Source organism: Anomaloglossus baeobatrachus, chromosome 5 (assembly GCF_048569485.1).
Source record: "Anomaloglossus baeobatrachus isolate aAnoBae1 chromosome 5, aAnoBae1.hap1, whole genome shotgun sequence".
In the NCBI taxonomy this organism is placed as follows: Eukaryota; Metazoa; Chordata; class Amphibia; order Anura; family Aromobatidae; genus Anomaloglossus; species Anomaloglossus baeobatrachus.
The window spans coordinates 40,684,965-40,698,619 of NC_134357.1; the positions used below are offsets into that span (position 1 = coordinate 40,684,965).

Here is a 13,655-nt window from a genome sequence, read left to right on the forward strand (position 1 = left end):
TTGGGGGGTGTCATGGGTTTCATATCATAGCATTTCTGTATGCAAGGTGTCGATTAGTATTGAATTTATGATGCCCTACAATTTTTTAATTCACTTTTTTTCTCTATCTTGTTCCGTTTTAAAGATAAAAATGCTAACTCCGTTATTTTCCACCAGGTGGCGCTATAGGTGGTTTCATTGTGTAGTGCATGGCTACTTTACTATACCTAGACACCACTTCTATGCCTATAGCTGCCGCCGTTCTCAAGTTAATGGCGGTGGACAGGATATGAGTGGACACACTGTATATAGGGTTAATTATAAGTCTGGAATCTATACAAAAAGTACTGTATATGTCATGAAATGAGAAGTTTCCTCTCACCTGGGAGTCTTTAAAGAAGTAAATGCTCTGTGTCCTCCTGTCAAAGTAGGCTGTGTTGATTGGACTGGGAATTCCAGGAAAACCTTGAGAAATGAGCCTGGGGTAGGTCTTCCCCTGAGTGTCTTCAGAGAAGGCTTTGTCGTTTTCACTATCGTACCTCCAGTACAGCGTTCCTGTAAATGTAGGGGGGGAGGGGGCGTTAATTGCACAGAATTCCCCAGAGCAGCGGAGACAGATCCCACGACTCCTCCGTGTGATGTCGGAAAACAGATCTCTTTCTAGTCTCTGTGTGAGGAATTCCTATCCTACTTCACACCCGGCACTTCTTACCTTTTGACGATCCTACACCTGATAATGTAGATTTTATTTTTCTATAAATCATCCTTCAATGCAAGTCTCAGATCCTCATCCCCGGGGGCAAATATAACTCAGATCCTCATCCCCGGGGGCAAATATAACTGAGATCCTCATCCCCGGGGGCAAATATAACTCAGATCCTCATCCCCGGGGGCAAATATAACTCAGATCCTCATCCCCGGGGACAAATATAACTCAGATCCTCATCCCCGGGGACAAATATAACTCAGATCCTCATCCCCGGGGGCAAATATAACTCAGATCCTCATCCCCGGGGGCAAATATAACTCAGATCCTCATCCCCGGGGGCAAATATAACTGCACAGTCCATTAAGACAAACTCTTCACTTAGGAAAGGAATGGATGTCTCTCAACTTTGGTGCTTGCGGAACCAAAAATGATCCTTCATACCATGAAGCCCAAACCTTCCACCTTCAGAGCACTCGACCAGACTGGAGTATTGTTTTATTTTGGACATGTCATGGGTAATGATGAGCTTGGTACTCGTAAAGAGCAGTTGCATGCCAGCAATGTTAAAACCTGGAAAACACCTAAGCGCACCTTTTTCCAATTCTCCAGCTATAGCACAATGATGTCCTATCCTTAGTATTAGTATTTTCTATCCATATAGCTAGTTTTGACCAGGGCTGTGGAGTCGGAGTCGTGGAGTCGGAGTCGGAGCTCATTTTGGTGGAGTCGGAGTCGGAGTCGGTATAAAATGCACCGACTCCGACTCCTAAAATATATAATAAATTGGGGACAGGAGTGCAATGCAGAATGTGCTGAATATTTTACTAAATAATAACATTTAGTATAATGCTTATATTTAAGTGAAACATTTATTGTAGTACAATGTGAACATCAGACATTTAATTGTTTTTATGATACAATAATCAAGATATTTGGATAGAACATAAAATATTTATTGGAATACAACTTTAGAACACAAAAAACTAATAAATTGTAAATATGTAATATATATATATATATATATATATATATATATATATATATATATATATATATATATACACACAGTGTATATACACACACAAGATATATATGTAATCTACTGTATATTACATAGTGTATTACATATTTACAATTTATTACAGTTTTTTGTGTTCTAAAGTTGTATTCCAATAAATATATTTTATGTTCTATCCAAATATCTTGATTATTGTATCATAAAAATTATTAAATGTCTGATGTTCACATACACATATTCATGTACTACAATAAATTTTTCACCTAACTATAAGCAATATATGTAGGAGCCGGAGTCGGAGCCGGAGCCGGAGTCGGAGCCGGAGTCTGAGTCGGTGCAAGAGAATTTGAGGAGTCTGAGTCGGAGTCGAAGGTTTGGCTTACCGACTCCACAGCCCTGGTTTTGACTCCTGGTGCTGCTCCAAAATCCTCAGCAGTGGGACGCTTAGATGGGCGCCACTCAAGTAGTCTAGTATAATGGAAGTCAATGAAGATCTCCCGGAAAAATGCTCGAGTCATCCATTGACTTCAATTTTACTCATGTAGTCGAGTCGTGCCGATCCAAGCATCCAGTTGCTCGTTACGTGTACTGAGCAACCGCACATGGCAGTGTTAAACCATCACTACTCGTTACGAGATCGGAGCATGGTAGTGCCCGCTCATCACTAGTTACAAGTACTGAGCACCTGAGCATGGTAGTGCCCGCTCATCACTAGTTACAAGTACCGAGCACTCGAGCATGGTAGTGCCCGCTTCATCACTAGTTACAAGTACCGAGCACCCGAGCATGGTAGTGCCCGCTCATCACTAGATACGAGTACTGAGCACCTGAGCATGGTAGTGCCCGCTCATCACTAGTTACGAGTACTGAGCACCCGAGCATGGTAGTGCCCGCTCATCACTAGTTACGAGTACTGAGCACCCGAGCATGGTAGTGCTCGCTCATCACTAGTTACAAGTACTGAGCACCCGAGCATGGTAGTGCCCGCTCATCACTAGATACGAGTACTGAGCACCCGAGCATGGTAGTGCCCGCTCATCACTAGTTACGAGTACTGAGCACCCGAGCATGGTAGTGCCCGCTCATCACTAGTTACGAGTACTGAGCACCCGAGCATGGTAGTGCTCGCTCATCACTAGTTACAAGTACTGAGCACCCGAGCATGGTAGTGCCCGCTCATCACTAGTTACGAGTACTGAGCACCCGAGCATGGTAGTGCTCACTAATCACTAGTTACAAGTACTGAGCACCCGAGCATGGTAGTGCTCACTCATCACTAGTTACGAGTACCGAGCACCCGAGTATGGTAGTGCCCGCTCATCACTAGTTACAAGTACCGAGCACCCGAGCATGGTAGTGCCCGCTCATCACTAGTTACGAGTACTGAGCACCCGAGCATGGTAGTGCCCGCTCATCACTAGTTACGAGTACCGAGCACCCGAGTATGGTAGTGCCCGCTCATCACTAGTTACAAGTACCGAGCACCCGAGCATGGTAGTGCCCGCTCATCACTAGTTACGAGTACTGAGCACCCGAGCATGGTAGTGCCTGCTCATCACTAGTTACAAGTACAGAGCCCTCGAGCATGGTAGTGCTCGCTCATCACTAGTTACGAGTACCGAGCACCCGAGCATGGTAGTGCCCGCTCATCACTAGTTACAAGTACCGAGCACCCGTGCATGGTAGTGCTCGCTCATCACTAGTTACAAGTACCGAGCACCCGAGCATGGTAGTGCCCGCTCATCACTAGTTACAAGTACTGAGCACCCGAGCATGGTAGTGCCCGCTCATCACTAGTTACAAGTGCTGAGCACCCGAGCATGGTAGTGCTCGCTCATCAATAGTTACAAGTACCGAGCACCCGAGCATGGTAGTGCCCGCTCATCACTAGTTACAAGTACTGAGCACCCGAGCATGGTAGTGCTCGCTCATCACTAGTTACAAGTACTGAGCACCCGAGCATGGTAGTGCCCGCTCATCACTAGTTACAAGTACTGAGCACCCGAGCATGGTAGTGCTCGCTCATCAATAGTTACAAGTACCGAGCACCCGAGCATGGTAGTGCCCACTCATCACTAGTCATGGGTAGACACATCTAATTGGAGAATATTATAGAGTACAGAGAAAGTGTAGATTATACACCAATTATGTAAGACATTGAGGAGTTTTCAGCATCACCAGGAGTCAACACTGGCTTTATGGATGGACAATACGAATGCTTCGGATAGACCATCATTGTGGTATAGATGAAGAATAAGAAAAAGGTTTGCATAAGGATTTTCCTGGATTTAACATTGCTGGTTATTCCTATGAGATCCCCCAGGGTTACCAATACAAAGGGGTATTCTGATGACTGTGGACCATTAATTGCTGTATTGTGACACAGTACAGGATATACAATTGTGTCTGGAACTAAAGCTTAACCCTATATCCCAAACTTCAGTACTCCACACAATCGTATGGATAAGAGGAATTGCATGTGATAGGATCAGTATGTACCTGTCATCCATGTTAAAACCTGGAAATGTCCTTTAAATAAGTTGTCTTAAAGGGGATATACACGCAGCGACATCGCTGGTGAAAGCACCCGCCCCCGTCGGTTGTGCGTCATGGGCAAATTGCTGCCCGTGACGCACAACATCGTTAGGACCCGTCACACGACGTCGCTGTGGCCGGCGAACCGCCTCCTGTCTAAGGGGGAGGTTAGTTCAGCGTCACAGCGGCGTCACTATGTGGCCGCCCAATAGAAGCGGAGGGCCGGAGATGAGCGAGCGGAATATCACGCCCACCTCCTTCCTTACTCATTGCGGTGGGCCGCAAGTACGGTGATGTTCCTCATTCCTGCGGTGTCACACGTAGTGATGTGTGCTGCCGCAGGAACGACGAACAACCTGCATCCTCAACAACCAACGATTTTTTGAAAATGAACGACGTGTCAACGATGGATGATTTGGTGAGTATTTTCCATCGTTAACGGCCGTTCGTTGGTGTCACACGCAACGACGTCGCTAACAATGCCGGATGTGCGTCACGGAATCAGTGACCCCGGCGGTATATCGTTAGATACGTCGCTGCGTGTAACGGGGCCTTTAGACACCCACTCTATCTGCCCCATTGGGACAGTCAGATGTTTTAGGCTCATGACCCCATTCTCTAAACCAGAAAAGAGCCACTGAGGAAGAACGTCGTCCTTTCTGTACTTCCATTTTCAGGAGACATCTTTTTCTGTTGATCTCCATACCTTTAAAGAAGTAGTAGACGTCCTTGGTCCAGGTCCATACATGAACAAAGGCATCGATGTTCTCCACAGGAATTCCTTGCCAACCAGATGAAATAGCAATGGGGTCTCCATAGCGCGTCCTATTATTTTTGTTCTCGTACATCCAGTACCAGCCATTCCTGAAGAAGTAAGTGTTGTACCACCCAGCAATCTTTCCATATTGGTTTCTCTCTTTTCTTACAAAATCAAATACTGCGTCGAAAGGTCCTTCACATAATCCTGTAATGGACAACGTGTCTGATGAGAAGAAGTGGGAGCGACATGTTAAAGGAGATGTTTCATATGGACAACCACCCACGGGGACCAGCTGATCACCAAAGTGTGTGCCACATTAACTAAGGCCTCTTTCACACGTTTATGGAAAACACACTTTTTTCACGGATGTGTTGAAGGGCCATATCGCCCTCCGTGTGCCATAATTATGGCACACGTGTCTTCCCTGTGTGCTATCCATGATAGCACACGGAGTTTAGGAAATTTTTACTCACCTATCCCTGTCGCTGCTGTCCTTGGCGCTGCTGCTTCTGGATTGGTGGTGCAGTGAATATTCATTAGCATAATGAACGGGCCTGGAAGCAAGTCACAGCAGCGCCGGAGACACGTGTTTTCTCCGGTACGTGTCACACGGATCACATCAGTGTGTGGTCTGTGTGACATCAGTGCTACTGGAGAAAAACTGACTTGTCTCCATGCAGAACAGACAGTCACGCGTGTGTGCGCACGGACACACGGTCCTTGTGAAAACACTGATGTGTGCGCAAACCGATTGATTTAATGGGTCTGTGTATGTTGTGTCTTTGGTATGTATGAAAATGGCGTCTTACGTATCAAAATCATGGACATGTGAAGGACCCATAAGACGGTGGCCATAATTAGTGGGGCCCCTTAAAAGAGCCCTGGTGGAAAATGAAAAATTGTTTAGCGGCCACTGCTGGATTACTGCAGATCAGCCAAGTATCGGAACGCCCCTTTGACTTTAAAAAGGGATGCTGGTCAATTAGCAGCTAAAGATTGTTTTTATGGGCCAATTTCCATGAATATAATTGACCACATCCAATGCAAGCTCAGCACTATCCATAGCGTATCTCAACTTTTAAATAGTTTAGACATGTCATGTCCTAAAATTTGATCAGTGAGTCCAGTTGCTGATATCTCGCTGATTCTCCCCCCAAAATAAAAAAAAAAGCAGCTGAGGCCCTCATCTGAGTGCTATTCCTTAGAACACTTAACACAATCTTATAGGCCCCGACTCATTTATGATTTTCTTAAATCACTTTTCTTTTATGTCTAAAGGTATGTGAGCGAATTACACTACTATGCCCTTGGAACTCCAACTTAGTAAAAATCTGTTTTACAAGTGCTTGGGAAATCATTACAGCACACACACGCTTTGTGGTGTACTGAAAATTTCTACTTTATTACATCATGTGCCTAGTTTATATAGTACCTCAAACAAAGAAATGACTCCTTAGAACTATGCACCAATAAGAGCCGCAGGGGTGTGTATTGAGATGTGAAACTTCCCTGCCCATCAGTGTTAGCTGAGCCCTATGACATCCTTCAGTTATAAGACAAGATGGTTTCTGTAAGAGCAAAATGGATTGTATTATCTCCCAAATATTTTTTGCTGATTATTTTTTTTGCACCAAATTCTACAAGAAGGCCTCAAAATAAAATTGAGTGCATAAAATCACAACATGGGGGGGGACATGGCATTGGCCCAAAAGTTGTACAAATTTTTAAAGTCAAAAATGATGAATCAGGTGAAAATATCAAAAACCTAAACCTCGTCCACAAGGCTGAACTTAAAAAATAAATACCTAAAAAAAAGTGACTAAAAAAGGCACAAATGGAAAAAATATGGCTTGAATAAAAAACAGACTTAAAACACCCAATATAATAAAAACTGTTTTTTGTTGAGTCCGTCTTCAGTTTCGGAGGAGCTCACTTTAGCGTTTCTTTGCCTTTTGCTTTACCGATCGGTGTTTCGGCACCCATCCCCCGTCGATTATATATTGGATGTGTCTCGAGCACATGGTAGACTTTAACAAATAACTATCAGGTTATATTGTACTAATCTTTTGCGTTCTAAGGCCATGTGCACAGGCTGCAGATTTAGTGCAAGAAATTTTCTGCACCAGATCTGTACACTGTGGCAAAAAAAGCGTCAAAACCGGATGCAGTTTTGGTGCATTTTTTATGCATTTTTTTGGGCCATCAAGAAAGTCAATGGATTGAAGTCAATGGGTGAAAAATCTCTGCTAATCTTCACCCTTAATTGGCATTCTGTATATTTTTTCAGCATCAAAATCTGCACCAAAACCGCACAGAATAAAATCGCATCGTGTGCACAACAAATCTAAAATCCCATAGACTTTGCAGGCTTCAGGAGAGGCATGTAGATTTTGGTGCAGATTTAAAAAAAAGAAAAAAAAAAAAACTGCATCAAAAACCACAGTGTATGCACAGGGTCTAAATGTGCCCATATAACATAGGAAAATGACTATCTAGGTATCCAGCGCTATATGTAGATGATGGTCATGGCCAATGAGTCCAATGGGCAGGCCTAGAGCATTCCGGCGGACTCCGGACAGCCGGACATTACAGCCCGTTTTCCAGCATCTGGCTATAAACTTTGGGCTACGAGAATTCTCCAAAAGGCCTAGCGCATGCACATTTCACATTGCTTAACTCATCTTTGCGCCAGGGTGTAGACAAATGGCAATAGCACAAGCCACAGGAAAAAGGGTTGTATCAGACTGACAGGAGGTGCAAAGTATGGTCCAGGTCTGCCCAGTGGACCAGTCACAGGGAAAAGGATTGTATTAAGCTGATAAGAGGTGCAAAGGATGATTTAGGTCCGCCCACTGGACCAGTCAAAGGGAAAAGGGTTGTATCAGGCTGCCAGGAGGTGCAAAGGATGATTTAGGTTCGCCCACTGGACCAGTCACAGGGAAAAGGATTGTATCAGGCTGCCAGGAGGTGCAAAAGATGGTCCAGGTTCGCTCACTGGACCAGTTACAGGGAAAAGGGTTGTATCAGGCTGCCAGGAGGTGCAAAAGATGGTCCAGGTTCGTCCACTGGACCAGTTACAGGGAAAAGGATTGTATCAGGCTGCCAGGAGGTGCAAAGGATGATTTAGGTCCGCCCACTGGACCAGTCACAGGGAAAAGGATTGTATCAGGCTGACAGAAGGTGCAAAAGATGGTCCAGGTTCGTCCACTGGACCAGTTACAGGGAAAAGGATTGTATCAGGCTGATAAGAGGTGCAAAGGATGATTTAGGTCCGCCCACTGGACCAGTCACAGGGAAAAGGGTTGTGTTAGGCTGCCAGGAGGTGCAAAAGATGGTCCAGGTTCGTCCACTGGACCAGTTACAGGGAAAAGGGTTGTATCAGGCTGACAGGAGGTGCAAAAGATGGTCCAGGTTCGTCCACTGGACGTTACAGGGAAAATGGTTTTATTAGGCTGCCAGGAGGTGCAAAAGATGGTCCAGGTTCGTCAACTGGACCAGTTACAGGGAAAAGGATTGTATCGGGTTGCCAGGAGGTGCAAAAGATGGTCCAGGTTCGCCCACTGGACCAGTTACAGGGAAAAGGATTGTATCAGGCTGACAGGAGGTGCAAAGTATGGTCTGGGTCTGCCCACTGGACCAGTCATTAATGATCTACAGATCTCGCTGGACATTTATATAGTCAATTTTTCTGCATTATGTAGTGATATATATGAGGGCACATTTTGAACCCTTAACAAAGAGCTGGCTAGCTCAGCAGTGCAGAGAAAGTAGATAGCAGAATCCCTTTTAAATCAGAAAAACTGGCCAATGAAAGCTGGAAATTATACACAGGGAGTGCTGGCCCTTTAAATGAGATTCCTTTGTCGCAGTACATTGCCATCGCGGACTCTTCCCATGCGCTGTGTTATTCTCCAGTGAATTAGCGCCCTCCAGCAGCCTCCGTATCTCCGCATTTACATCATTATTACTTACCTGCAGCCGGGGATATTACCTTCCAAGTTTTATTGGCATTTTCATGCAGCCTTTATTAGCTTCTTATATTTTTATTTGTATGCATGATACTTTGATTAAGGTTACTCTCCCGGAGATTATTTCTCTTTTGTTATTATGTGTATTCAACAGATTTTAAGGGAAAATGAATCTGGCTGAATCTTATATGGGAAGATATTACCTTTGTGCCGTCCGGGCAGTTTTTTCCCGCATTCACGCGCCCTAGACTTAGATCAGAAGTGGCACCGTTGCGCTATATTTATATACTCCTAGATTTCTATTCAGTTGTTTTGCAATTTTTTTTCCTGTTATTTTGTATCATGTATTTTTTATGCTACAAATCAAGAGTGATCTTCCTGTATGTGTGCGGTAATATAGAAATACGGTTCACGGCTCCGGCGCTGCTGCAGCAGAGGGACCTGTATCTATACTGAGAGGCCATTTGTTAGTAAATATTAAGGAAAATATTAGGAAAAATGTCAGGTCCTCTTTACTACATGGGGGATTTGACCACTGGGACCTTCAGTAGTTCACATGTGTGACCAGCACTGCATTAAAGGGGTCATCATGTACAAGTGTGATGGTGGGATATGGGGGAGGTGTATCTTGCTGTACAGATTCCTATTTTAAGCTTGCCTCACTGTCCTTTATTTGTACTGCTTCTGTGTACATTTCTGTTTGTAAGTAATCACATCTATAGTGCAAGGTCCGTCCCTGGGTGTGGGAGGAGGTGGGCCTAGAGTCCACCTACTGTAACCTCTCTGCTTACCTGGGAGATTTGGCAGTCTGTTAGAGAACTTCAAGAATGAAGCAGCGGGAAGATTGATCCTCTGGACTGAGACTTCTCAGAGAGAGACCTGGACATTTATCGCTTACCAGACTATATTTGTGTTACTGGATTAATTTTACCCTCTGTTTTGTGGATTATCTTATGGACCGTTTTGATTTGCTTGGAATAAATGATCTTTTGATTGTACCGCCATTTCTCGCTCTGTTGATTGTGTGATATGGGAGAAGAAACCCGTGACAACAAAGGTATAACTTACTAATCGGTGGGTTTTCGACCTCCGGTATACGAACTTTATCAGCAGAACAGGGAATTTTTATCCCAGTTACAAGATGTAGCGGCAGGTTGGATGCCTGCTCCATTTATTCTCTAGTGGGCTGCCGGGGCTAAAAAGCGCAACACTGTCCAGCCCCATGAGCAATGAATGGAGCGATTACTGAGCATGTGCACTGAGCTTGTGCGGGGTCCATCGGTCAGACCTCCATTGATCAGTAAGTTATCAATAGAGATGGCCGAATCCACAGATGTTCGGGTTTGGTAGGTTCGGCCGGACCTAAAAAAAAAAAAAAAGCTTGGGACTGGACTTGAACGTAGCCCCAGGCCCCATAAGAATGTGAGGATTGGAACTTTAGTGCTATAAAATGGTATTAGGAAGCGCTAAGGGGCTGCAGAAGAAAGGGAAATCGGAATTAAAGTAGGACAATTATACTTACAGAGTTCCTGTGCACGCTGCTGTCACAGTGCTTCCAGGCCCACTCATTAAATCTTATAAATATTCACTGCTTCCCGCACCCACCATCTGAGATTGGTTGCAGTCATCCTGTGCCCCCACCCTCTGACTGCAACCAATCAGACACTGGCACAAACTGCGCCCCCACCCTCTGACTGCAACCAATCAGACACTGGCACAGACTGCGCCCCCACCCTCTGACCGCAACCAATCAGACACTGGCACAGACTGCGCCCCCACCCTCTGACCGTAACCAATCAGACACTGGCACAGACTGCACCCCCACCCTCTGACTGCAACCAATCAGACACTGGCACAGACTGGCCACAACCAATCAGACACTGGCACAGACTGCGCCCCCACCCTCTGACTGCAACCAGACACTGGCACAGACTGCGCCCCCACCTTCTGACTACAACCAATCAGACACTGGCACAAACTGCGCCCGCACCCTCTGACTGCAACCAAACAGACACTGGCACAGACTGCACCCCCACCCTCTGACTGCAACCAATCAGACTCTGGCACAGACTGTGCCCCCACCCTCTGTGTCGGCATCTGTGATAGGGTGAGGGAGCAGTCTGACTGCAACCAATCACAGATGCTGGCACATAGGGTGAGGGAGCAGGCTGACTGCAACCAATGTGCCAGCATCTGTGATTGGTTGCAGTCAGACTGTGCCCTCACCCTCTGACTGCAACCAATCACAGACACTGGCACAGAGTGTGGGGAGGGAGAAGCAGTGAATATTCATAAGATTTAACGAGCGAACCCGGAAGCTGTGTGACAGCTGCGAGCAGAAACTTGCCGAGTATAATTGTCCTGCTTTAATCCCAGATTTTTGCTTCCTTTTTTTCAATTTATTTCTAACCAGGTGGCCAAACCCAAACAGTAATACGGATTTAGGGAAGTCCATGTCCAAGGTCCATTCCTGGACACTAGGTGTCCGGTACGGACCCAAAATTACACTTCAGGTTCCCCATCACTAAGGGTAAGTTCACACAGTGCAGCGTTTTTGCGCGTTTTTCGGGTGCGTTTTTGCTCAGAAAACTGCATGACTTTGCTTCCCCAGCAAAGTCTATGAGTTTTCATTTTTGCTGGGTTTTTTTAGCTGCGTTTTTGTGGCGCCCACAAAAACACAGCATGTCAATTATTTTTGCGTTTTCCACCCATTTAGTTCAATGAGATGTTCAAAAACGCAAATTGCAAATATAGCTGCATTTTAGTGCGTTTCTATGACTAAAAACGCAGCTATAAACTCAAGGGGTGGGCAGTAAAGTGACATGTACAGGAAGAGGATTCCTTCTGTCAGTAAACACAGAAGCGTGAATCCTCCCGATACTGCCACCGCTGCCTCCACCTCCCATGCGGTGCCATGAATGGGTGGGAGATGGAAGCAGCTGCAAAATCAAAAGTGAACAGTAGAAAAAAAAATGTCATACTCACCTATTTGCAGACTCCCGGGGCCATGTCCGCTCCCAGCTCCTCTCCCGGTACCGCCGCTCTGGCTGTGTGCAGACTCCCGAACAGCACGTCCGATGGATGCAGGACATGCCGCTGATCACCTGATGCGGTCACATGATACGGCACCTGACGCATCAGCTGATCGTAAGTCTCGCGGTGACGCCGGCTTTTTACCGCCCGGCCGGCTTAAACTATCAGCTGATGCCGTCAGGAGACCGCATCACTGATCACCAGCAGCTCCTGCAGCGATCGGACGGGAGTCAGCACAGACGTGTGTATTTTATTTTATTTTTTTGCACCGATGCATCAGCTGATTGTAAAAAACCGTTTATACAATCAGCTGATGTGTCATGTGATTCAGGTCCTTGAACCTGACACATCAACTGATCGGTATGCCTTCCAGCAAACCGATCAGATGATATTGGATCCGGATTGGACGGCGCGAGACCCTTGACCCAGGATTACTGCAGAGGGGGGTTCTTTATTTCAATAAAGATGGAGTCACTAATTGTGTTGTGTTTTATTTCTAATAAAAATATTTTTCTGTGTGTTGTGTTTTTTTTATCTTTACTAGAAATTCATGGTGGCCATGTCTAATATTGGCATGACACCATGAACTTCGGGCTTAGGGCCAGTTGATAATATACAGATAGCACTAACCCCATCATTACCCAGCAAGCCACCCGTCACCAGGGCAGCTGGAAGAGTTGGATACAACGCCAGAAGATGGCGCTTCTATAAAAGCGCCATTTTCTGGGGTGGCTGCGGACTGCAATTCGCAGCGGGGGTGCCTAGAAAGCTTGGGCACTCTGTACTGCGGATTCCAATCCCCAGCTGCCTAGTTGTACCTGGCTGGACTCAAAAATTGGGCAAAGCCCACGTCATTTTTTTTTTTTAAATTATTTCATACAATTCATGAAATAATTAAAAAAAAAAAAGGGCTTCCCTATATTTTTGGTTCCCAGCCAGGTGCAAATAGGCAGCTGGGGGTCGGGGGCAGCCCGTACCTGCCTGCAGTACCTGGCTAGCATACAAAAATATGGCAAAGCCCACGTCATTTTTTGGGGTGCAAAAAACTCCTGCATACAGTCCTGGATGGAGGATGCTGAGCCTTGTAGTTCTGCAACTGCTGTCTGCTCTCCTGTATACACTATTGGATGGAGTATGCTGAGCCTTATAGTTCTTCTCCCCCTGCCTCTCCCTCCAGCATACAGTCCTGGATGGAGGATGCTGAGCCTTGTAGTTCTGCAGCTGTGTGCTCTCCTGGATACACTAGTGGAGAATGAAGAACATATTGAAGAAGGAAATGACAGACCTCTTTTTTTTTTTTCCTTTTCAACAATCTTTAATGACATTGTTCACTGATAAAAAAAACGTGCAAAATGCAGCAAAAAACGCACCGAAACGCGGTAAAAACGCATGCGTTTTTGACGCGGGTGCGTTATTGTGCGTTTTTTGCCGCAAAAAAAACGCACAAAAACGCAGCGTCAAATAACGCAGTGTGTGAACTTAGCCTAATAATCACCTCTCCTGCGGATAGATGCTAACTTGTTTTCACTGGACAACCCTTACTGAAGTGCTGGTCACACATGTGCACTGAGGGTCCCTGTGGTTGAATCGTCTGTGTAGAAGGTGGCATTTTTTATCACTGTAAGAATGGAGCCGCAATTGCAGATGCCAAAA

The 13,655-nt window shown here is 45.6% G+C and overlaps 1 protein-coding gene across 1 annotated transcript in view; it reads right to left on the minus strand.

The window, feature by feature from the left end:
* The window catches only part of MMP21 (matrix metallopeptidase 21), a 45,798-nt gene that overhangs the window by 6,764 nt on the left and 25,379 nt on the right, over nt 1-13,655 (minus strand). The window contains exons 5-6 of the mRNA XM_075352247.1: nt 4,948-5,205; nt 362-534 (exon numbers count right to left, since the gene is read on the minus strand). Coding sequence (XP_075208362.1) covers nt 362-534; nt 4,948-5,205 — 431 coding nt within the window. The remainder of the gene's footprint in view (nt 1-361; nt 535-4,947; nt 5,206-13,655) is intronic.